Raw genomic sequence first — 25,467 nt, forward strand, 5'->3', positions numbered from 1 at the left:
TGCCAGAGGGCAGGGAGAGATGGGAGATTGGGAATTCCTGGCTGGAATGGAATTCCCAGAGAAGCTGTGGCTGCCCCTGGATCCCTGGCAGTGTCCAAGGCCAGGCTGGACATTGGGGTTGGAGCAGCCTGGGACAGTGGAAGGTGTCCCTGCCATGGCTGGGGTGGCACTGGGTAGGATTTAAGGTCCTTTTCAACCCAAACCATTCCATGACTCTCAACCCAGAGGATGAAGCCTTGCAGGCTCCATTCCAAGCTGGACAGCTCCTGGATTCTGCTGCCTCCAACAACTCTGAGTAAGCTCTGAGTAAAAAAAAGCTCATCCTTGTTTATTACATTAAGGAAATGTAAAAATTCAAGCTCTCCCTAGAGCACATTAAAGAGCAGTTTCAGTTCCTTCCAGCCTATACCTGAATTTATTGTACAGCAATATCCCACAAGGTATTTTAGCTTAAAATGAATCAACTTGGCAGTTACTGGTATCCATGCATCCATGGTATCCTTCCCAGGAGAAACAGGACATGGAGAGGAGTCTGGGCAAGAAATGCCACTTTGTACACATGGAAAAGCCAAACACTGCTGGCAGGGTGGGAATGGGGTTAAACACACAAAACCAGGGCAGGGCAGCTTTTCCAAAGTGAACTCATCACTTCAGCCCTTCCCTCCCAGAGGGGCAGCTGCATCCACAAAGTCCATCACATGGAAACAGAGGAATCCTCCTGCTCCTCACTGGATGAGTTTGGAGACTCGGTCACAAAGAGTTTCATCACCTGGGCTGGGGTCACTCCTGCAATAAAAACAGGGATCAGCAGGGGGAAAAGGGGTCAGGGAAGGTTCAGAGAGCAAAGGGTTGATGGGACACAGCTCAGGGGCTCCCCCCATGCCCGAGGTGATGGGAAAGAGCTGGAAATGGGGAGGAGGAGGCAGGAGTACTCACTTTTGTCAAAGCTGAACTTGGTTCTGCGGGATGCCGGCGTCCCGAGCACAGCTCCGGCCTGGGGAGGGAGGGAGGGAAGGGGAAAGAAGTTCAGTCAAGGCTGGCAGCAGCTCAGGGTCCCCATTTCCCACAGTTTCCACAACTTCCCCTGAACCACAGACACAAGCCATATTTCTGCTCCTGGGATCATGGGATTTTATGGAAAAGCCAGAGGAAGTGCAAAGCCTGGGCCAGTGGAGGAATCAATACCTAAACTCAGAGACTGGGATACAAGGTGACCATTGTTAGGGTCATTAGTAGGAGTTGGATTGGATGATCCTTGTGGCTCCCTTCCAGCTCAGGATATTCTATGGCTCTGTGACTACTGTTTCTTTTCCCACTGTTCAGAAGAATTTAACAGGAACTCAGAGATCATGGAATTCCAAAGCAGTTAAAAATCCTGACACTGAAGAGTTCCCATTTCCCATCCCATGCACCCAGGGGGCTGTGATCCCAGGATTGTCTCCTCTGGCCCAGGTGGGAGTGGGCAGAGGCCAAGGAAAGCAGCATTACCGACTTCTTCTGGACCTTGTCCCAGCTGCTTCTGCTGCCCTGCGTGTTCTTCTGCATGCGGAACACGTGTCTGTCGCAGTCCTTCCTGGGGTACAACGGGCACTCAGTGGGGCTGCAGTGTGCCCAGGGCAGGGGAATCCTGCTGGCTGCAGCCTCACACAGCTCCAGCCCCACTGGGAAGGAGCAGGGCCAGCAGCAACTGCTGCTGGACAGTAAAGTAGAGCAGCTGCTCTGGGAGCACCACCGAGGAGCTGGGTTGGATTCTGGGCTACAAATCCCAGTGCAGGGATCAGAGCCTCATCCCTTCCCAGGGGGTGTCCATGGCCATTGGACAAACCCCACCAGCTCCAGGTTCCCGGATGGCTGCAGTTATGTGAGCAGAGCTGCAGCTCTGGGTGGACAGGGCAAGGCTCAGGGCTCTGCTGAGGCTGAAGCCCAAGGCAGTGCCATTCCCAGGGCTAGGAGCTGCTGGCATTGGCTCTGCTGTCCCCACAGAGCTGAGCAGCTCCAGCAGCACAGAGTGCCAGAGGGAAGGAGGAGCTTTCCCCAAGCAAAGCAAGGATGCAGGAGTGGCTGAAGTGAGCTGCTGTCCCAGCTCCAAGAGCCAGCCTGCTCAGGGACAGAAAAGGGATCTTGGGGCAATGCCAAGGCTGGCAGGGGGCTGGTGGAGGAGCTCCTACCTGTTGATGGGGACCAGCATTCCCGGGCTGATGTGCTCACACTGCGGGGTTTTCACCGGGGGGAAGAGGCCTGACGAGGGGGTGAGCGGGAACTCCGACAGGGTGAAATCCTCAGTGTCCTCATCCTGGCTCCCTCGCAGGGCTGGCAGCTGCAGAGCCACCCACAGCCATCAGGCCCTGAGCCCTGCAGGGTCCCTCTTCCTCTCCCTTCCCCTGGATGACTACTGCCCCTGTCCCTGCTGAGGCACAGCCCCAGCCCTGTGCCCAGATCCCATGGCCAAGCAGTGCCTCCACCTCGCTCTGAGTGCTCCTCCACACCCTGCCCAGCACTTGGCTGAGGGGTTTTGGTGCTGCCACACTCTCAGAAGGTCGTTTCTGGCTACAATTCCAAGCTCCAGGACTGCCCAGAAGGACAATCACTCAGGGGCTGTTGTCACCACATCAGAGGCTCCTCCCTCCCTGTCCAACCTTTCACTGCCACAAGCCAAGCACTGCTACAGCACATGAAAGAAGTCTCTTCCCACAGATCCACAGGATTTTATTGGTGGGACTGGAGCAGCCTCGTGGCACTCCCCCCGAGGTGTCACTGTCCCAGATTTACCTGGACCCTGCGGCTCTGGAAGGGTGTGGTGGCAAACACATCATCGTGGTTTTCCTTGGGCAGCTGCTCCAGGAAATCCCTCATCTGCTGCTTCCTTTTGAGGGTGCCAACCCTGGCAGTGATCACTGCCTCCTTCTTTTCTGCAGGGAGCAAACAGGAATTGGCTGAGACAGCAGTTACAGGGTTAAAATTCACTGCCTGCAATCAGCGGTGCAGCCCAGTCATCCTCTGGGGAGATCCCTTACAGCTTCTTTAGGACCCTTTGAGTTCTCACACCAATTCTGCCCTCCAAAGGGATTTGCTGAGTCCATCTTGAGGGGAGGGTGACTGCAGAGCCTCCCACATCAGCTGGTTCTGACTGTGCCAGAACTGTGCTTACAGCTGCCTCTGAGAGCAGCTCTGCAAGGAGCTCTTTACCTGCTGGGCCTCCAGGAGCCTCTCAGGATGGCAAGAGCTCTTTGCCCTCAGGTGCCAAGGCCAGGGTGAGTCTTCCCCTCATGCCAACAGCTAGAAAACTAAACAGAACCTTTTTGTTCTTGTCACCTCAGTCGTTCATGACACCTTCCAAGCTACACAACAAAAGGTGACTTGGCTCACTGTCAGAGCCTGATGTGCCCTTGTGGGTTTCTCTCATGGGACAGAATTGGTGAGGCTGGAAAAGCCCTAACAGACCGTTGAGTCCAACCACTCCCAGCACTGCCAAGGCCACCACTGCCCCATGTCCCCAAGTGCCACATCCACAGGGATTTGAAATCCCTCCAGGGCTGGGCACTCCAAACCTCCCTGGGCAGCTCCTGCCAAGGCCTGAGCACCCTTTCCATGGAGAAATTCCTACTGCTGTCCACCCTGAGCCTCCCCTGGCCAGCCTGAGGCTGTTCCCTCTCCTCCTGTCCCTGTTCCCTGGAGCACAGCCTGACCCCCCGGCTGTCCCCTCCTGGCAGCAGCTGTGCAGAGCCACAAGGTCCCCCTGAGCTCCTTTGCTCCAGGCTCAGCTCCTTTCCAGCTCACTCACTTCTTCAGCCCCTTCCCAGCTCCATTCCCCTCCCTGGACACCTCCAGCCCCTGCATGTCTGAATTCAAATTATTTAACAACCACAAAACACCCAGAGACAAGAGATGCAGGTACCTTTCTGCTCAGATTTTCCTGCTGTGGTCTTCCTGGGCTGCTGCTTGGAGCTCTTCCCTTGCTGCTCCTCCAGGAACTTCCCTTGGCACTCCTCAGCCGAGCGAGACCCCACGGCCATGGCCACCTCCTGCCAGAACCCACTCCTGTGCTTCGGGAAGGAGGCGATGGCCCTGCAGGAGAGCACAGCAGTGTCACCACCAGGGAACCACAGTGCCACAGCCCCTGCAACCTGCCTGGGCCCTGCAGCTAGGCAAGCTGAGCTCTGGTGCCTCTGGCTTTTTGTTGCCCAGAGAAGCTGTGGCTGCCCCTGGACCCCTGGCAGTGTCCAAGGCCAGGTTGGACATTGGGGTTTGGAGCAGCCTGGGACAGTGGGAGGTGTCCCTGCCATGGCTGGGTGGCACTTTAAGGTCCCTCCCAATCCAAACCATTCTGGGATCCTCTGGTGTCTTCTCCAGACACCTTAGAACGGGCAAATTTATTTAAAACACCTTCACCTTCAGATAAATTTCTTCCCCACTTGCAGCAAGTCCCCTCACCCCAAGACCCGAGCTCTTGCTCATCTAAAGAACTAAACCCAAACATGGCCATTTTACACTCAATGTGTGTTTTAAACACTGCCCAGTGGTTGAAGTAATTGGAGGATGGATTAATTAAACGTCCTTGCAGTTAATTTCCTCTTTCCCAAACTTGCTTACAGAAACACGTAATGTTTAACATGTTACTGCAGTCTGGGGAGAGAACCTTCTCCCTCTCACCTGAATACTTGTACCATATTATTTACCTACTCATGGCTTTCAATTTTACTCATAGGAATGAGATTTTATTTTTAACAAGGTTAAATATGTGGGTTTGAAAACCAGCACAGGAGTAGATTCATAAAATTTTGCCTAATTTCACTTTTTCCTCTCCCTTCCCACTGGTGACAGCAGGCTCACACATCTCCAGTTATTCTGGAAAATACTCAGTTGTCTCCCTTATTATATTAATTTTTAAATTGCGAAGAAAATTTATTTTCTAATAGGGAATTAAAGCATAAAGGAAAGCTGGGAAATAATGAATCTGAAAAGCCCCAATCCAGACCATTCAACCCCTCCCGATGCCTGAGGGGAACTGTTCCCTCTCAACACAGAAGAGTCCTTGCCTGTGAAGCTTCTGTAATTCCTTCTCAGACCAACCATCAGCTGCCCTTGGAAAAAGTTCCAGAGATTTCTGCCCCTTTGCCCTCTCAGGCTCTCTGGGTTTTGCTGCTGAAGCCTTGGCGCTGTTGGAGACTCCACCACTTGGTTTTTTCCAGGATACTTTCACATTCCTGTCCTTTCTGTGAAACTCCTCTTCCCCAGTTTCAGGCTCAGAGTCAGAATCAAGCCAGTACCTGGGAGGGTTGGATCTGCCCTGCACCCTCCTGGCCTGAGCAGGCAGCTGGGAAGCACTGGGCTCAGCAGGTGTTTCCCCTTCAGGACAAAGCTCAGACTCCTCACTGGACTCAGGCCCACTCAGCCTCACCAGCACTTTCCGGGAGGGTTTCCCTGTCCTTTGGCCACGGGACAACTCGTTTGAATCATCCTGGGAACTTCTAGAGTCAGAGCAAGGCTTGCAGTTGTGAGACTGTGGCTTTAGGGTGGATTTCTTTTTCCTCTTGATGAGCAGTGCGGTATCCTCACTGGATTGCTCCCCCCCATCCTTGTCTGAGGATTCCTGGCTGAGGTGCTTTCCTGGCAGAGGCTGCTTGGCTGACCTCAGGGAGTACTTGTAGGCCTGCTCATCCATGCTCTGCTCGCCAAAGTCTGCTGCTCTCTTTGCCTTTGCTCTTCCTGCCATTCTGCTGCTGACTTTGTTCTGCACTTTGGGCTTTGAGGAATTTCCCCCAGCAGGGAGCTGGGATTTGGTTTTTGTACCCCTGATTCCAGGATCACTCTCATCCTCATCCGAAGCAAAGTGTCTGCTGCTGGGTTTGTTCTGCACTTTGGGCTTTGAGGAATTCCCCCCAGCAGGAATCTGGGATTTGGTTTTTGCACCCCTGATTCCAGGATCACTCTCATCCTCATCCAAAAGGAATTGCCTGCCCTTCTTGCTCCCAGCAGATTTGGAGGCTCCTTTGGCAGTGGCTGCTCTCTCCGTGCTTTTCCCTGGAACAGACAGAGCCATTGTCCCCTCAGGGCTGCAGGGTGGATCCTGGCTGTGCTGATCTCTGAGCAGCACAGGGATCTGATCTGCACCCCCTGCCAGAGCTTTACCTGCCAGAACTACAAACTCAGAGCTGCTCTCAAGGGCTCTCCGTAACTCTACTGACTGAGCAGACACCTCCCCAGAGCTCTGCTCGTGCTCCAAAGAGCTTTTCTGCAGGAAACATTGCAGCTGCTTTAAGAGAGAAACTTCTGCTTTATATTGCACATTCTTTGCAGGGTTCTATTACTGCCCAAGTTTTACTGACACCAAATTTTTTATTAAAAACTCTGCTAAGAGATTTTTTTTTTCTGCCAACATTTCATTTCCTTCTCCACAGTAAAAAGCAAAGCCAGTTCATTGGATTGGTGAACTCCAAAAAATTCCTTCATTTCAATTTCCAGAATGAAATCTGTGTGTTCCCATTATGTAGTTAACAAAGTGATTTACAAACATAGTTCTTATTTAGAGCTGTAAACTCCACATTAATGCTACTCTGATGATTCTTCACAGCAAAAGCAGTTGATCATTAAAATATTTGAATAATTTCTTTGCATTAACAGACCCCAACCCTACTGTTCCAGTACCCAGCTCACAATCCCCAATTCTATCAACAACTTGAAAATAGGAAAAAAAAAAGTTTTTACCTTTACTTTGGCTTTTTGGCGCTTCCTCTGTTGCCTTCATGCCTTCCTTTAGCTTATCCTTCTTGGTGCTGGAACTGGTGTTTCTTTTGGGTTTTTCACTACTAAACATCTTTAAAATAAAACAATTGACTCTAAAATTAATTTAATCTCTTTTTCTCCAGGCTAAGCCCCTTTCCCAGCTCCCCCAGCTGCTCCTGGGGCTCCAGTCCCTTCCCTGGAAATGCTCCAGCCCCTCAGTGTATCTCTTGCAGTGACCCCCAGCACTGACCCTAGAATTTGAGGTGGAACCTCACCAAATTCCTGTTTGATATATTATCTCCCAAAATTATCTTTTTCCCCATTATCCCCATTTCACACACCACAACTATGTGACAATGTGGACATAAGGCTATTTTTTGTCCATTTTCTAATATTTTGGTCACATTTCCAAGATTCCCTTTCTCTTTGGAAGGGAATTCCAGTTCTTCCTCTTTTCAAGATTCTCTTCCTCTTTTCCCTTCCCTTTCTAGGAGCTGCACCCGTTCTGTTCCCCGCCTGGCCAAGTTCAGTCATTGTATTTAGGACACATTTAATTGCACCATGCAGAGGATCTTACCAGGCTCAGGTAATCCACTCCCCCATTTTCTATGGTCACATTCAGGTTCTGATCCACAAACTCCCTCTGCCCACACCAGAAGCTCAGGGGGGGTTTGACGAGCCGCCCGCTGCGAGTATAGACCCTGCTGGAGTCATGCCTGGAGCTGCGCTTTGGTGTTATGTCTGCAAGGAAAAAAACAAAGAAAGAAGAGTTTTGTGCCAAATATTGCAGGGAAAACTCAGTTTTGTTAACTCAAACGAGTTTTGTCCCAGATACTGCGTGGAAATTCATTTTGCACACTTCACAGGCAGGGGAACAGTCTTGTATTTAATCCAGACTACAAAGAAAATGTAGAACGTACACAAAGTTGTTTTTTTGGAAGTGTTCTGATAGAAGTAACAGGACTGAAGTAAGAATCTTCACTAGCTATAAAATTTACTGTTGGTATCTTTTTACTTTTACTCTGTTTAGAAGGTTATAAATACTGTGCAAGTTGTTCAGGAAGGGAGAATAATAATGAAAAGTTGTCACAAAGAACAGTTGCTCACCGAGACAGATGAGAGTGAAAAACAAATGGGAACGATGAGAGAAAAAAACTTTTTATAGGGCTGCCAAGGAAATCTGATTACAGCAGTAACAAACAGCACAATGGGGTTTGGGAAAGGCCCATTGGACAAAGATCCCAGAAAAAGTCAAGAGTTAAATCCCAAATCTGTCAGTGCTCAAGGCAAGGCTGGGACTGCACTCTAAGGCTGAGCCAAAGCAGGCTGTGGCTCTACAGCCACTTCCTGAAAACACAACCAACAGAATGAACCTTTCACAACCCATTCCAGCCACCCCCAGGTGTTTTTTTCCAAAGGAAAGGATTATTGAACACTCACAGATATTTTCATCACTCCTTGGCAACATTTCATAGGTGGAGTTCCTCACTGTAGGTTTCTTTGCATTGCTCACCGAGTCTCCTGCAGTTTCCAACACATCATTTCCCTCCACAGAGTCACTCTCTTCATTTTCTTCCACCCCACCACCTTGAATTCGTTCTTTCCTAATGGTTTGGAGTTTAAGACAAGAAAAAAGAACCATCTGATGAAGCTGCTCTTTAACAAACTGTGAATGTGAAGCCCTGGTGGGCAGAAGCCCAGTGGCCCTGCACAGCAGAGTGACTTTATGCCCACAACTAAAACTTTTCATGCTCCTCTGGTGTAAAAGCCTTAAAAAGCAAAGTCTCAATGAACACTTAGAAGAACATTGCAATGAAAGAGAATCTCCAAAGTTACCTCCTCCTTTCCTGGAGAAACTCCTCCACATAGTCCTTCCACTTTCTGGAAAAGCCGAAGGCGAATCGCTTGATGAAGCGGTAGGGGAAGCCTGAGGGGAGCACAGGTGGCATTAACAGAGCTCTGCAGGGCTGCCAACCACTCAGGGTACAAAAGAACCCACTGGAGCCTGCTAAATCCAAACATCAGAGGAACTGACCCAGAGAATCCCAATCCAGTCACTCAGGCTTAGGAAACCTCTGCAGCACTTGAGCCACTCTGCTAACAAGCCTTATGCTGTTACTTTTCCTTCCCAGAATATGAAAATAAAAACAAATATGCATATTTAGCAGAGGAATCAATAAAATCTTCAAGTCAGAGGGCAGCCAGGTCAGGTACTTATCAGCAGGCATCCCAGTGCTGCAAGTGAGAAGGAAACACTGAAGCCACAGACACATCTTTGGGCCTGGAGGAGCCAACAGTGAAGGTGTGCTCTGTGAAAAACTCTGTAACACACCTGGGGCACACCTGTGCTAAGGGCAGTAATGCTGAGGGAAAGGCTGGAGTTGTGCCAGGAGAGGTTGGGGTTGGATCTCAGGGAAAGGTTGTTCCCCAGAGGGTGCTGGCACTGCCCAGGCTCCCCAGGGAATGGGCACAGCCTGAGGCTGCCAGGGATGCACAGGGTGGGGTGTCTGGGCATGAGACAGGGATGGGACTGGATGATCCCTCTGAGTCCCTTCCAGCTCAGGCTATTCTATGATTCCAAGTATTTATTCCACCTATGCCACAGAACATCTGTGTCCTCAGAGCTGCCTGTGAGCTCTGACAAGCAGCTCATTCCCAGTGAACATGCCAGAGGAGCATACAGAACAAGGAAAAGAGATTAAAGCCTGTAGTTCCATCTACATGTAAATCCCAATTCCTTACAAATCCCACATGCTCCAAACCAAGCTGAAACAGTTTGCAATCTTTAAGGCATTAAGAATCCCCAGCTTACCGTCTTTCCTCATGGCAGCTGAGTCTATTTTGCCCTGCAGCAGGTAAGCATTGCCCGAGGAGGTTTTCACCAGGTTGTGGGTCACTCGCTCTGTGATGGCACTGCTGTGCCAAAGCAGCTGCTTCATGTCCCTGGCAAACCACACAACATGGAAATCAGCTTTCACAGAAGGGATTCAGGCTGGAATGCTGACACTCCATGAGGGAGTGACAGTGATCCATGTTTTCTGAGGGATACAGGTGCTGGCAGGATGTGCTGTGCTGTTTTCCTCTCTTAGCCTGGAACTGACACAGCTCTGCCTCACCTGACACAGGCAGGGGACAACGGGACAAAGGGAACATGTCCCTGCTGCAATTGTCACTCATGGAATGTCAGCTGGACAGAAGCTAGGTCATTACAGCAGCCCAGCCTGGGGTGCAGCCTGGACAGGGCTTGGAGCAGCCTGGGACAGTGGAAGGTGTCCCTGCCCATGGCAGGGGTGGCACCAGATGGACTTTAAGCTCCCTTCCCACCCAAACTGTCCAGAGCTATTTGATATTTGACTTATTCCTCTGCAGCTTTCTGATCATCTCAGGCCTGGACTCCGAAATGATTTAACCATTTAATGCTGGCTCCCTCCCTCTTGCTCACACAAAGGAATTGTCTCTTCCTTGATAAAGCAGTTTCAGCACTGCACCAGCACCTGGTGTTTGGTGTCCATGGTTTACTTTGCATTTAAATAATTATCTGGTTCTTACTTCCTTTTCCCTTCAACACAGATCGCCATGTTTCCAATCAGCACTTTAATCCTCCAGCTGTTCAGGCAGATATTTTTCTGTTCCAGAAAAAAAAAAAAAAAAAAGAAGAAATAATTTAAAAGTATTTATTAGCCAGCACCTCCTCAGTGATTAGATCCAATAACAAAAACATCTTTCAGTATCTTCTACTCAACTACAAATCTTCAATACTATGGGATATCTGATCCTGAGCCCAATCCTGAAGGTAACTTGTTTTAATACAGGAAACACATCAAACACACTTGGCCATGGTGAGGGAGAACAGAACAAGTCACTGAGGACTGCAATCCCAGATTTCCCCAGGGAACAAGGGAAACTCAAGCCTGGGGCAGGAATTTGTGTGCCAGGTTCCTAGGGAATCCCAGGGATGCAGCACTGCTTTCCTAGGGTTTATTCAGAAAGTATGTTATACTGCCAAGCTGCACACTGCTCTCCTAGGAAAGACTCTGGTCCATTTTAATTGAACACAATTCTGGATGTCCCATAGGAAAACCAAGGCTTTTCCCTCCCCAGCAGCAGAGCACATTCCTGAATGGATTCATCCCCAGCTAGGAAAGGTCTCTGCTCCCTGGGTTTGAGCAGGCAGCCAGGAGCTGGCCTGGCCCATGATCACACCAACACAGGGAGCCCTTGAAGCCCAACCATGGCTTGAGCACGCTAAAACAAAAGGGCTTCTTTTACACAAAGAGACCCCAAACCCTGAACATTTGTCATCTTGGAGTACAGAAAAAAACCAAATCCTTTTGATGGGGGAATTTACTGGTAAAATCTAAAAAAATAAGTTTATTCCCGTCTGAGTGCTCATCGCTTTTGACAAGAAAAAGAGTAACTGTGAGCTACATGCCACCCAGAGGAATTTGTCATTTTCCCACCTCTTTGCGTGCTTTGCCAGCAGGCTGATCGGTGTGAGGTTTATCCAGAGGGACCTTGGGGTCTTTTGTCAGCTTCTGCTTCCCTGGAATGCGGACTGGAGAGGAGAGCATGATGCTACACAAGCACATTTCAGGATTAGTCTCCAGTGCCTTTTCCACTGCTGGAGCTGGGTTTTTACTGGGCTGCAACTCTCTTCTGCCTTCATGAAGCTCTGCACGTTTTTCTGTTCCATCTCCCAACCTTCCTTTTACTTGATCCTCGTTTTCCCAAGGGGTGGAGTTGACTTTGATAGGAGTAATTGTATTTTGAGACATTTCATTATCAGCATCTACTTCTATAGATTCCACCAGGAAAACCTCCACATCATCCTTATCAGAGTCCACATTCTCTGGAGGTTCATTCCCTGGCTGCTCAGCACAAGCAGGTTTCACTAAAGGCCTCTCTGTAGTCGTGGAGGGAGGAATATTCTGCTGGGTTGGGGTTGGAGGTGGTGGAGCTGCCCATTTAAAGAAAAAAAATGAATAACAAAGAAATTAGTGATATTTAAGCACAGGAACAGGCTGCCCAGGGGGGTGGTGGAGTCCCCATGCCAGGAGGGGTTTAAAAGCCATGCGGATGTGGCACTTGGGGACATGGGACAGGAATGGCCATGCTGGGAGAACAGCTGGACTCAATAATCCAGGAGGACTTTCCCAAGCCCAGCAATTCCATGGCTCTCTGACTGGAGGACGTTTGTGTTCTCCAGAGCAATCCCAGTACCTTTGTGCTGCTGCTGCAGTTTGCACTTTACCCGCAGGAAGAACTTCTGGGGGGTTTCCAGCACAGGAGGCTCTGCAGGGAGCACTGCCGGGGGGTTGATCCCAGGAACCTGAGGGCAAACTGGCTCTGGAAGATAACCAGACAAAAAAACCACAAACCCTCCTTCAATGTGGGGAAGAAAAGCAATTGCATGGGGAGGGAGCATATGATTTTTAATATGCTTTTTATAAAAAATACAAACCCACACAGAATCCCAGAAAGGTTTGGGTTCAAAGGGACCTTAAATTCCATCTAATTCCACCCCAGCCATGGCAGGGACACCTCCCACTGTTCCAGGCTGCTCCAAGTCCCAGTGTCCAGCCTGGCCTTGGACACTGCCAGGGATCCAGGGGCACCACAGCTTCTCTGGGCACCCTGTGCCTCCCCACCCTCATTTTCAAAAAGGGTCACATCCAGCTTTGTGCCAGCTGCAAACCTGCTGAGGGTGCCCTGGATCTCACAGTGTTGTGGATAAAAACATTAAAGATGTCCTGGGAAAGCCAGCAGGGAGTGCCCAGGACAATGGCCCAGTTGGGCTTCAAACCCCAAACAAGTTTTCCATGAACCTTTCTCTTCTCTGCACAGACTGTATGCAACAGTTAACAGTAATTTGATTCAATTATAAAGTGGTTTTTTCAGGTGTTGCATGGGTCAATTCCACTCACAAACACAACAGAGGGAACAATTAGAGCCAGACTGAGGCAGAGGGGGAGAAAACCCAAAGGAAGGGAATCCTCTACGATACAGAGCAGGGAAGAGGCATCAGCAGTGCTACAGACACATTTCACCACTAAAAAACCTCACCATCCAACCTTTTCTTTAATCCCAACCAGCTGGGGGGATCGTTGCTGATGTCAATATTTTTTACACCCACCACGGTGCCATGGCTGCTTTGTCCAGATCCTAGAAGAGCCATGAGCAGGACAGAAAGGGATAATGTTCACACCTGAGACAGCTCTCCCAGGGAAGCTGGGAACAATCATTGTTCCCAAGTGTGCCCAGGCTGTGCAGTGCTGGGTGTCAGTGCCATGGAGCTTTGTCCTCTCCGTAGGTCTTCCAAGGAGGAAGGATTAAGGCCAACTGGCAATAGCACTGAGAGCTCTGTCCTATAAACAGGTGACTCTAGGGCATTCCAAATAATCAGAACTGCTTGGGAAAAGGAACTATTAATAACTCCTGTCATTTGGCGTTATGGACTGGTGCAGGCAAAGAATTTAAAGTCTTAGAAAAATGTGAAAATCAGGGACGTCACATGCTGCAGCACAAGATACTTACGAGTTCCATGAACTAAACTCATATTTACATCTCTGTACGTTTTATTCCAAGTACTCTGAAGGCAAACAAACCATTCTCCTGGACTCACTGAGGGCCTGTTTAACTCACCTGGTCCCGGCAGGGCGCTGCTCTCCCCCCGGGCCGTGCCGTGCCAGCGCTGCCCAGCCCCGGGGCTCAGGATCACGTCAGTGTCGGCCCTGCGCCGCTGCTCCGCCCGCGCCTTCATCCGCTGGAAGACCTTGGCCGGTGATTCCTGCCCGGGAGGCTCGGGAGCGCGGCGCTTCGGCGGCCGCTCGGCGAGGGAGCCGGGCCGGGTGTCGGGGAGCAATCCCGGCCGGGTGTCGGGGCCAGGCCTGGGCCGAGAGTCCGGGAGCAATCCTGGCCGGATCTCAGGGCCAGGCCCGGGCCGGGGGTCGGGGCCATCCGGGCGCTTCGGCGGCCGCTCGGCGAGGGGGCCAGGCCGGGTGTCGGGGAGCAATCCCGGCCGGGTGTCGGGGACAGGCCCGGGGCCAAATCCCGGCCGGGTGTCGGGGACAGGCCTGGGCCGAGAGTCCGGGAGCAATCCCGGCCGGCTGTCGGGGCCGTTGCGGCGCTCAGGCCCCGCGGGCTGCGGGCCCCGTGCGCGGCTGTCCCCGGCCGCCAGGCTGCCCTGGCCCTGCAGCAGCTGCTTCAGCGGCGTGAGCGTCCCCGCCGGGACGCTGCTGAGGGACACCGAGCGGAGCGGCGGCTCTCCCCAGAGGGCGCGGCGGCTGGGAGTCATGACGATGTCGCAGGTTCCCCCGCGGCAGTCCCGGGTGGCTCCGGGTCCCGGTCCGGGTCCCCTCATGGCGGCGGGTCGGCTCCAGGCCCCGGGCGGCTCTGCCGGGCCGGCCGCGCTCCCCTCACCGCGCCCCGCGCGCACATTCGAGCGCAGCCGCCGCGCCCGCCCATTGGCGGAGCGAACCGCGCATCTTCGGGATGAGACCATGGCGCGCGGGGGCGGGGGGTGTCCAGGGATAGCGCCGGGGCGGGAGGGCATTAAGGCAGGCGGCAGCAGGCCGGACCCGTACCTGATCTCCCCTCTCCTCGGCGCGGTGGTTCGGTCCGCCTGTGGGCGGGCTCCGCGACCGTTAGCGCTGAGGCGGGGCGGGCTGAGGAGAGGCGGAGTGAGGCGGGAGCGGGGCGGGCGAGGCGGGGACAGGGCGGGCCGAGGGCGGGCCGAGGCGGGGACAGGGCGGGCCGAGGCGGGGACAGGGCGGGCCGAGGCGGGGACAGGGCGGGCCGAGGCCGGGCCGCCCGCAGGTAAATTAAGCAGAGGTGCGAAATGCCGGGCTGTATAGAGTACCATTGTGCTCTGAGTGGGTGTGCCGGGCTCTGAAAAGAGCGATCAACCCACGCTGCTGCTTGGTAAATAGCGGATTTAATTAGCGCTCTGGAAGCCTGGGCAGGCTGTGGTCTGTCCTGGCTGGAAGATTCTGCAGTAGGAGTTCATAGTTGAAATGCGAACAGTATAATTGGAATAGCGCATAAACAATACGCGATAAATGGGAATCCCGGCTGTACCCAGCAGTTGGGCTCTCCCTGCCAACAAGCAGCTGCAGGGGATCAGCTGTCCGAATCTTAAATTATCCCAGCAGGTGGGTGAGGAACTCAGCTCTGGGTAAGAAATGGCTTCAGTGTGTGCCTGTTGATAACAAATAGCTGTGTTTGGGAAAAAAAAAAAAAAAAGTTAGTTTGGGGACCTGTTTGCTCCTTTGCAACTTGTTAAAATAATGAAATGCTTTAGGTTTCTTACAGGAAATGCATGTGCTAATTAGCAGCTGGTTTATAGAGCAGACAGGGAGCTGTGCTTGCTTCTCCCCACACCTTTGAGGAATTCCTACACGCAGGAGGAACCCGCAGGGATGCAGTGACAGCATCAGAGGTAGGTGGGTCGTGAGCTGTAAAGAAAATTCTACTGACTCCATACAGATAGCACAGCTTCCTTTGGTTCATTTGTCCTTAAAAAGTACAAAAACCTCCATTAAATCCACAATTTACTCTTTGTATTTAATGATGTCTTAGTGCTCCCATAGTTTGTTAACTCCTCATCAACCCAGCTTTTGCCTAAATCATCAAAAGCAAAGAAAATCCATTTTGCTCCAATTATTTGCAGAAACCACTGTTGTGCTTCCTTTCACGAACAAAAAATGATCCACAGAAAGTCAGGTGAGGGGGAATTCCTCGTTTCTAGTAACAAATGTGGGTGTGAGATTGATGGGTGTAATTTGGGTAGTTGTGAAATTCACACAAGTTCTCTTAGAATCTGTAAGTTTCGTTAGCATGACTGAGCAGCTCTCCTCTTGTTTGTATTATCAGATGCCAGTGGAGCTTCCTAAAAGGAATCCCTGACTGGTTTGGCTTAGAAGGGATCTTTAATTCCACCCCAGCCATGGCAGGGACACCTCCCACTGTCCCAGGCTGCTCCAAACCCAATGTCCAACCTGGCCTTGGACACTGCCAGGGATCCAGGGGCAGCCACAGCTTCTCTGGGAATTCCATCCCAGCCAGGAATTCCCAATTCCCAATCTCCCATCTAACCCCGCCCTCTGGCAGAATTTTTAAATTTTTTTTCATAAATAGCATTTCTTGAATAATTTTTAAGCTTGTTTGCTGCTTATTCCACAAAGGAAGAGCTCAGGCTCATTATTCAGAGGAGAAAGACTAATCCAGGCTAAGCAGAGAAAGCTGTTGAGGATAAGAGTTAATTTGATTTTTGCTGAGTGTGTGGCTGGCCCAGCAGCTGTGGGTGGTTCTGGGGCAGAGCAGGTGCATCTGGTGATAATAAATGCAAATTTAGCTCAAGGCCACAGCTCTAAGTGACTTCTCAGCCTTATCAGCTGCTTGTGCTGTGGGCTTAAAAATAGACTGGTAGATTTTATTGGGATTTATCCATGCTGATCCCAGCAATGGCCAGAAAGGAGCTGGGACTGGGAGTCCTGATGGTTCTGTGTGGGAAGGCTGCTAATGCCAATCAAAATATCAATGAAAAAAAGAGTTAATCAGGGGACACAGATCATGATTGCATTGTAAAGGGTTTTCCAAGCCTCTCTTCCAGACTTCCTGCCTCTTCCATCTCTGGTGGAGATGCAATCCATGGAGCTGAAGTTTCCTGCCTTGGGTGGTATCAGCTGATTTGGCAGCAGCTGCAGAAATACAACCCAAAAACTCTGTGTTGTGGATTGTAAAGCTCAAACACCTCAGTGAGATCTGTAGTGTGTGATTAAACTGTGAAAAAAAATCAACAAACCCAAAACACTCCTTGCATGCTGTTTGGCTGAGGGGCGTGTGCTTTCCCATGTTTTTTCTTGGAAATATTTAAGGTTTTTCCCTTTTTTTGGAAGGTCATTTTGACAGGCCTTGTTATTGAATCAATCCTATAAATTATATAAAGTATAGAGGTGTAAGAATAAATGTTTTTCCTTCATTCAGCTTTTTGAGGTCTTAAATCAATTAATTGTATGGCTGGAAACAAAACCCTAATGCTTCTTTTGTTTGGGGTAGCTGGAGGAAAATACTCATATTTCATATTTTTCTATATTTTGTATATTTCTACATATATATGTCTATACAGTTTGGTATATATGTCTATACAGGCTGGTTTATTACTGCCTTTAAAATGCAGAAATACAGAATAATCTTCATTAAACTTAAGGATACCTTTTCGTGCTGCAAATTTCTGCTGGATTTCGTTGCATCTCAGACTGACAGAACACCCCACACTCTGCATGGGGTGTTTTATTCTAATTTGTTCTTTTCCTCCTCTGGTTTAGCATTATTTATATTCTCAGCCAGCTCCTCAGAGGGTGGAAGGAGGGAGTGGAAAAGGAGACTGGTTTAGGGATGTCAGAAAAATAATTAACAAAAGTCACTCTTGGAGCATCTGACATCATGAAACCCAAGAAAGGTGTGTTGAATTTGGACTTAATTTTTAATACAAGATACAACTTCCATAACTGGTTCTGCAAAGGCTTTTTCAGAATATTCTGGGATCTGGAATAAAACTCCTGAGCCAGCTTGGGCTGTGCTCTCCTCCATTCTGATATGATTGAGGGATGATTTGGATTACAGAGCTCACAATGTACATTTCTTATCAGACAAGCTGGGTGATTTTCTCAAATCAGAAACAGTTGATGCATAAAAGATTTGTCCCTCTGTGATTTCTGAGGTGCCTTTGGAATTTTCCTCAGCTAGGAGTACATTATGTGGTGCCTTGGAGAGACTGGGTGTTGTTTGTTTGGAAAAGCACTAGATAGATGAGAAAGTAACATTTTTACACCATTTCATGATATTTGCTCTAAGTCCTCCCTGTGGTTCTGCCCTAAACAAAATTTACTGTATTGTCCTCTATGCTCCTGGTCTTCAACTCTGCTGCTTTCCTATTCTTCTCACTTGTAAAAATGCTGTGTAATTAAAACTCAGAGTTTCCAATGCTCTGTAATTAAAACTCAGAGTTTCCGGTGCCACAGCAGAGTGAGGGTGGCACAGGGGAGTTTGAACAGAGGCCAGGATTGCTGAAGGATCTGGTGCTCAGAGCCTTGTGCTGCTCCCAGAGCTTTTCTTTTTGTTCCTGTTTATTCTGCTTGGCCTCTCAGTGTCCCCTTATTGCAGTCCTCCTTAAGTAACATTCCCATCCTTTCCATTGGTGCTTCCCCAAGCAGCTTCCTTTTTAATCAGTCCCTTAATAAATCCTGATTTTTAATTTTTTTTAACTTCCTCTGCTGTCTCCCTGTCCTTTAGCAGTGTATTTATCCTTTTTGGGAAGCTCCAAAAACCAGCACAGACAGATTTGGTGGCAGGGGCACATTGTGGCTTTGCTGGCTCAGGAGGGGATGCTGAACACTCTGGCAATGAGTCATTTATAGGTGAAGCGAAACTACTTAAAGCTTAAAATTGCTTTTGTTAAGGGTGCTGATGAAAAATTCCAGAGTGTGTTCATTGCCATGACAGAAAAGTACTCGGTGGGACTCAGATCACGTTTGTTTGGTGTGCTGAGATCCCATTGATCAGCTAAATGGCTTCAGCTACAGTGTTAAGCTGCTAAGGTGCTAATTTGGCTAAGGCTGTTTTTTTAAAAGTTTAAAACCAAATTAGTGCTGTTGTTTAAACATTATCAAGACATCTGTGTTACACTCTAAAAGGAGTTAATTCATCATTTGTTTTGCAAAAATACCTGTGAATGATGTGTAAAAACTAAGTTTTTTGACCTTTAACATTTTGCATAGATAAGGTATGAGTCTTTAAAATGTTTAGTAATCAGGTATTATCTACTTGGTAAAACCTTCAAAATTGGCTTTTGTCATAAACAGTTGCACCATGCCAGTGTAGAGTAAGAGCAAGTCTTGGATGTAGAGGCAGGAATAGGTGAGCTCCAGAGATCAACCACCCAGTTCAAGGTGTTTCCTTCCAAAACCTCCCTGGGCTGTGCCAAGTCTTACAGAACTTTTTATTGAGACATGTTGTGATACAACAAGGCGTGGTGGTTTTACACTGCCAGAAGGTTTTGTGGGATATTGGGATGAAATCCTTCCCTGGGAGGGTGGGCAGGCCCTGGGCTGGAATTCCCAGAGAAGCTGTGGTGCCCCTGGATCCCTGGCAGTGTCCAAGGCCAGGTTGGACACTGGGGTTGGAGCAGCCTGGGACAGTGGGAGGTGGGATGCCATGGCACTGGATGGGATTTAAGGTCCTTCCAACCCAAACCATTCCAGGATTCCCAACCCCACAAACAGGATGCACTCCCTTCTGCCTGCCCTGGGTGGTCCTACTCTGCTGGGGTTCCTCTTGTGAGGGAACATTTCCCTCTGCATCCCGGAGGTCAGGCGGGGCTGCCAGCATTCCGGAGGGAAGGAAAAGCGCTGTGTCCTGTCCGTGCCGAGGTGCGACGTGGAGAGGAGCGGTGTGTCCACGAGATGGCAGGAGCTGCCTTCCCGCATTCCTGCCTTCCTGCATTCCCACATTCCTGCCTCCGGAGCGGCCGTGCCTGGATGCGCTGCTGCTGACAGCATCGTTATCCCGAGCGCTGACAGATCCAGCCTTTAACGGTGCCCAGCTGGGATGCTCGGGAGCAGGAGCTGGAGCGAGGCTGCAGGAAAAGCCGTTGTGTGGAGCGCAGCTGAGCTGAGCATTCCGTGCATCGGGAAAGCTGTGCCTGCTCCTCACACACACCGTGCAGCTGCTGCTGCTCTCGGCTCCCACAGAACCCACACAACACTGAAACGTTTTGGCCACACAGCCTGAATTTTGCTGCCATGTGGGTCACAGAAATTGCTTTCCTAGGGAATGGCTGGAGCTCAGGAAAGGTTGTTCCCCAGAGGGTGCTGGCACTGCCCAGGCTGCCCAGGGAATGGGCACAGCCTGAGGCTGCCAGAGCTCCAGGGATGCCCAGGGTGGCATTGTTGGGGTGTCTGTGCAGGGCCAGGGTTGGGATGATCCCTGTAGGTTCTTTTCCTACTCAGGATATTCTGGGATTCTGTGAATGGTTTCTGGTTTGATATGGACCAGCCCCAACTCTTAGCAGTTTGTTCTGGTGTCACCTCCATGAGAAAACTGTGCTTTCCCTCCTACCTGGAATGGTTTTCCTTTCTAATTTCCCAGCTGCTCCCCTCCTCAGCTGGAATGAGGAGCAGCCTTCCTTAGGAACATGTACCACCAAGGACTCCTGAATGCTGCTTTCAGTCCTATCCCACACTTGTCATAACCTGAGCTCATTTTTTAACTCACCTTTATTTTTCCCACTGCTGCTGGAGTGCATTCCTTAAAATTCCCTCTGGTGCTTGGCTGCTGCTTTCTTATTTCAGTGTACACACGTTCCTGGGCAATTCCTAACCCCTGTGCTCCTGCTGGCCCTGCCCTTTGCCTCACTGATTCTGTCCTTTCATGGAGATCTTTTCCCTGCTGTGTTCCAGGAGAACAATCCCAGCTGGAGGCACTGAGGCAGAAACTGCTGCTGCTTCTGGTCCACTTTGTCCCTGAGTTTGGGGTTTGGAGCTTTGAAGGAATTTCATGTCCTCACAGTGAGCATCTTTCCCTGTATATCCTCAGAATGAGAGTTTCCAGTCTGCTTGTTAATTACAATTCTGGCATGAGATGTTTCTGTGGGGCATTCAGGTCTAGTTTTTGTAAAATCCAATCACCATGCCGGTAATTAATCTGCCACCCAAACTCCCTCACTATCAGCCTGCCTCGTGTTGCCTGTCTGCTCTGTCACATTAAACATTCTGGAGCTTTTGGGGGCTGCTCACAAAAAGAGCTTTGAAGTTTTGGGAAAATTGTCTGTGATTAGCTTAGCTTGTGGCTGGTTAATAATCTTATTTAAACAGGCATTTAATAGAAAATATTTAGTTATTACCATCAAAAATTAATATCCCCTCAGTGTCTTTACAAGCACAAAAGATAAATATTTGTTTTATGCATTCTCTAAGAGTTGCTGTATTGATTCCCAATAACAGATGTAAGCTATTACAATGATTTCCCCTGTTGTTATTTTAAAACATCCTTGTTGTCCTTTCCCTTACTGGTAGGGATTTATTTTCCCTCATCTCTATTACTTTCCTTATATTTTGAATGTATTTCCTAAATGATCCCTTTGAGTAATCTCCATTGGTTGCAAGGCTGATTTTTATTTAAAGACACATTTATTCTGCCTGTTATTAATAAACAGCACTTTGTGATGATGGAGTGTCCTAGTTTGGGCTGGGACAGGTAGATATAGATATAAATTAGGTAGATTAGATAGAAATTCTTCCCAGTAGCAGAGGTGAGATGTTTTCCCAGTGCCCTAACCTGCCCTAAGATTTGGCAAGAAGTTATGCAGAAGTAAGAAAGGAAATAAAAAATTCTTGTTCATCATCAGGGCTGTTTTAACCAGGATTTTGCTGTGGTGGTCATTTCCTGGCAGTGTTGTACTGCAGTGTTTCCATTCATGGAAGACAAATCACCTCAGAAATAACAAATTTATGAAAATTGTGCATCTGAGCAAGCCCTGAGCTAAATTGTGTAAAATAGGACAGTGCTTAAGGCAGAGCTCTGTTTTTCCTGAGTTGTTTTTATGTTTTTTCTTCACCATGGCCTAAGCCACTGCTGGAAAGACTCCCTGTGTAATTCCCTGACACCTCAGCTCTGCTAATTGGAAATGGGGAAAAAAAATGTTCCCTTCAGTTCTTTCAACCTAGAGCTGGTAATTTCATTCTCTCCTGGAGTGATACTCCAGTGGTGATGGGATTTAGCCTAATCTGCATTAATGCTGCCTTTTAGCACTGGTTTAGGAAGGAGCCCAAAACCCCACCTGGAGCTCCACAGGGCTGTTCTGGAACAGTTGCAGGCACAGTGCTGGAGATCCATCCTTTATAGGGAATAATAAATGTTAATGCACTCCTTAGCATTTCAATGTCATGATTAAATATTCCAGAGCCTTATTAATTGAATATTTTATATTCCTGCAAATGGCCTTGATCCTCACAATGGCATACTAATTCCAAGGGAAGGGAGAGGGAACATGTTCAGATTCCTGCAAGGAGACACTGCAAACAAGGCTTTTCAAGCTGACTGCATTCCTGGGTTCTTGGGCAGGTTATTGAGCATGAAGCAGGGATGTGGAGGCAATGTAGATGGGTTTGCATTTTGGATTTATGGGGTGCCAGAGTCACGGGGGTGCTTTGCTGTTGGTACTGCAAGGAAAAGCTCAGGAATGGATTATCCCAGAGGATTAAAATTCTGTAGGTCACGCTCATCATCCCATCAGTGACACCAGTTCTGGAGTGGTAGAAATTAACCCTCTTGCTACAAATTAAGGAAGTTCCAGGCTTCTACTCCCTGAAACTCATAAAGAGTGAGAAGGTCTAACAAGCTCCCAGAGGGAATTCATGACTCTGTTCAGGAGATGGGGAGCAGCTGAGGGAGCTGGAAAGGAGCTGAGCCTGGAGCAAAGGAGGCTCAGGGGGACCTTGTGGCTCTGCACAGCTGCTGCCAGGAGGGGACAGCCGGGGGGTCAGGCTGTGCTCCAGGGAACAGGGACAGCAGGAGAGGGAACAGCCTCAGGCTGGCATGGGGAGCTCAGGGTGGACAGCAGCAGGAATTTCTCCATGGAAAGGGTGGTCAGACATTGGAACTGCCCAGGGAGGTTTGGAGTGCCCAGCCCTGCAGGTGTCCAAGGAATTCCTGCATGTGGCACTCAGGAATGGGGACAAGGTGGGCATTGGGCACAGCTGGCACTCTGTGACCTTGGAGGGCTTTTCCAAACTCAAGGATTCCAACATTCCCAATTTAGTGCTCTCCTGGCAGAACTTCCATGCAGCATGACAGGAATTACATGTTATTACAAATTTCAGACACATTTCTTGCTTTTCTTCCTCACATACTACCAAAAATAGTAATTAACCAATAAATAAGTAATTAAGACTTGGCAGGAATTCTTCCCTTCTCTTGCAAGGCTGAAGTTCATCAGCCCATTTATGGTGACATTTAGAGTCAGCTGTGGAGTTCTTACAGTCCAACCACACTTTTCTGGCTACACCAGCTTTCCACCCAGTGGGACTCAGCACTGGTGGCATCGTTTTCCTTTCCTGAAAATCTGAATTTACTGTAGCACTTGCAAGACAACAAGAAGAAAAACCTGTTAATAAAATTATTTTCCAAGAGTGTTGGTGTCCCAGCTGGGCCTGGGAATTATCCAGGAGGATGGAAAACCAGCAGCTGAGAGGGAAGCACTGATGGAATGAGAAGGGAAGCAGAGAGCCACTGTGGGTTGCCATGGCTACTTGGAGCAGCCTGGGACAGTGGAAGGTGTCCCTGCCACGGCAGGGGTGGCACTGGGTGAGTTTTAACCTCCTTTCCAACCTAACCCATTCTGGGATTCTAGGAAAATCAGCTTTGCCAGTGAGCAGATAATCAGGAAAAGGAAAGGAGCAGAATTTGGGTATTAGACTAACTACAGAAAATGACTGGAATATTGTGTCTTCTTTTTGAAGCATTAGCAACAGGTATAAAAAGCCACCATGACATTTTAGCCTTTCAGAGGCTGCAGAAGAGGAGGTTTCTGTGTTAGGAAGTGATGGATGATCCTCCTTGCTAAGTGGTTTTATTCTCTCGAGGTGTCTGGTGCAATAAAGCCGAGCCCTTCCTTCTCACAGCCACTTGCACCTCGCCTGGTGCTGCCCTTTCAGTCCCTCCCAGAGATCCCTCCTGGCCACAGCAGGGCAGGAGCTCTCACTTGATTGATACAGATGCTGACAGATCAAATCTCTGTTTCCCTGCTGAGGGGAAAGCATCCCTTGTAAGGTCTCTTTCCTCAGGGTTGATGGGTTCAATTGGGCAAACAGCTCCTTTCCTCCAGAGCTGTGAAGGATTTCAGAGCATTACAGCTTCATGGTCTGTGCTTTCCTCTGGAATTATTGCTTTGTAACCCCCTGAAATGTATTTACCTCAGCTTGCACTGGCAGGGCTCCTTGGAGCACAAAGAGCAGGAGCAACAGAGCTGAGGAAGCAGAAATGTGCCATTTTTTCAATTCCCAGCCCCAGAATGTGGGATGCAGGCACTGCTTCACCTGGGCAGTGCTGCCTGCTGCCAGAGAGTGACTTGTATCTCCTTTCACAGTGCACAGGCAGGGTTTGGCACTGGGTGGGTGTTTCTGATCCTCCTAAGGATAACTTCCATTTCTTATGGAGTCCTGGAATGCTCTGGGCTGGAAGGGATTTTAAATCCTATCCATTTCCACACCCTGCCATGGGCAAGGACACTTTCCACTGTCCCAGGTGGCTCCAAGTCCATCCAACCTGGCTTTGGACTTCCAATCCAAACCATCCCTGGGGCTCTGACTGCTCTCAGGGCAGCTGTGGGAGCTTTTCCCCTTCCCTCTTTCTGTGGGAGTGGATGGGCAGTTTGGGATGTGCATCCTGTAAGGCAAGAGCAGGAACCCAATGCATAATCCCAAGTGGTTTTGGAATGATTCCTGCCTGTGTGTGTTAGTCCTCTCTGGAAAACAAAGCCAAGAATCCTACTCCTCACTCTTGTTCCTTGAGCCTGGCCTGGTTTGTGTGTTTGCAGTGCCCCAGAGCTGGAGCTGAGCCATTGCTGTGTGACAGGAAATATGATTTGAAGTGGGATAATGATGCTGGGACAAATCCCTGCCTTTTTGTGTCTCCACTTGGGCTCTGGAGTCATGCCTTGCTGACCTGTTTGAACCATGCCAGGCCCTGCAGTGCTCCTGAGGGAACAGAGCCTTTTCCAAACTAAACAGGATGTGAATTTCCCCAAGATCTCCTGTCAATCCTTCCAACTGCATGGAAAACCAACCTTCCCTGTGGTGTATTCCCCACTCCTGGCACATCTGCACAAACAGCACCTGAGCTGCATTAATGACACTCCCAAGGTCTTTATTCATGGTGACATCTGGCAGGAGAAGGAAGTTGTTTCATCCTTATGTTCCACTCATCTTGGGGTATTTTCCCTTCCCAAATCATTTGGGATGCCTGGAGGAGATCACTGGAGTGTCACAAGTGTGTTTAGCATGTAAGAGTGGGAAGCAGCTGTGAAAACAGTCCTTGGGAAAGAGGAGAGCCAGGTGGGCTCTTGGTGTGGGGAGGGAAGAGGGAACAGGGAGCAAGGAGGGGACTTCTCTCAGCTGAGTCTGCTGGAGCCTCTCTGCAGCCTTGGCCACGATAAAAAATGAAAGTGCAGCACTCCCTGATAGTGATAAGTTACATTATTGAGGGATTTTTCACCACCTCATGCTGGGTATCATGAAATTACAGTGAGATAAGCAAAGTTTTCTTTGCCCACTGTCTGGGAGACAAAGTCTTTTACTTCAGATTCAATTTCTACCACCCACGTTTCTGGAATTATAAATGTAATTAACTGACTGTGGTGTGACAATGACAGCTTGGAAGTGCTAAACTGCTGAAGTTTTGTATGGAAAAAAATCCATCCTTGTGCAAGCTGGAGGGGGGCCTTTGCTGGCTGCTCTCCCTGGGAAAAGAAAGGCAAAAAACCCATTTTTTTGCCATAAAGGAAAAGCAGTTTTGTTGTTTAAAGGCTCTGGGATGTTTCCAAATTGCTCTGTTAAGAAGCTGGGAAATAAATACATATTGTAAAATGAATTTAATTTGGGCTGGCACTAAAACTCACAATGGAGCAAGGAGCATAAAAAGCCTGTGAGAACTCCAGGCTGTGAATGGACATTCCCAGGCATTTCTCTC

The 25,467-nt window shown here is 49.3% G+C and overlaps 1 protein-coding gene and 1 long non-coding RNA gene across 4 annotated transcripts; one reads left to right on the forward strand and one right to left on the reverse strand.

Annotated features, from left to right (window-relative positions):
• Positions 1 to 307: 307 nt before the first annotated feature.
• MIS18BP1 (MIS18 binding protein 1) lies at positions 308 to 14,340 on the reverse strand. Of its 2 annotated transcripts, none has more exons than XM_085060882.1 (16): positions 13,366 to 14,340; positions 11,944 to 12,069; positions 11,184 to 11,680; positions 10,273 to 10,349; positions 9,536 to 9,666; positions 8,560 to 8,650; positions 8,164 to 8,327; positions 7,301 to 7,464; positions 6,706 to 6,814; positions 5,037 to 6,021; positions 3,896 to 4,065; positions 2,770 to 2,909; positions 2,169 to 2,317; positions 1,489 to 1,573; positions 937 to 994; positions 308 to 786 (listed from the first exon to the last, which is right to left on the reverse strand). In XM_085060882.1, the coding sequence occupies exons 1-16, from the start codon at positions 14,273 to 14,275 to the stop codon at positions 695 to 697; spliced, it is 3,948 nt and encodes a 1,315-aa protein (XP_084917008.1). In that variant the 5' UTR covers positions 14,276 to 14,340; the 3' UTR covers positions 308 to 694. The 2 variants fall into 2 exon arrangements, with proteins under 2 accessions (XP_084917008.1, XP_084917010.1); XM_085060884.1 differs by having other exon boundaries at positions 11,184 to 11,671; positions 11,941 to 12,069; positions 13,366 to 14,339.
• Positions 14,341 to 14,517: 177 nt separating this feature from the next.
• On the forward strand, positions 14,518 to 24,833 carry LOC146435723 (uncharacterized). 2 transcript variants are annotated; one of them, XR_014852839.1, is made up of 5 exons: positions 14,518 to 14,873; positions 15,023 to 15,160; positions 15,392 to 15,444; positions 20,181 to 20,288; positions 24,317 to 24,833. It is a non-coding gene; the product is annotated as an uncharacterized LOC146435723 (long non-coding RNA). The 2 variants fall into 2 exon arrangements; XR_014852838.1 differs by lacking the exon at positions 15,392 to 15,444.
• Positions 24,834 to 25,467: the final 634 nt, after the last annotated feature.

This window comes from Lichenostomus cassidix, chromosome 5 (assembly GCF_008360975.1).
Source record: "Lichenostomus cassidix isolate B80296 chromosome 5, HeHo_3.0, whole genome shotgun sequence".
Lineage (NCBI taxonomy): Eukaryota > Metazoa > Chordata > Aves > Passeriformes > Meliphagidae > Lichenostomus > Lichenostomus cassidix.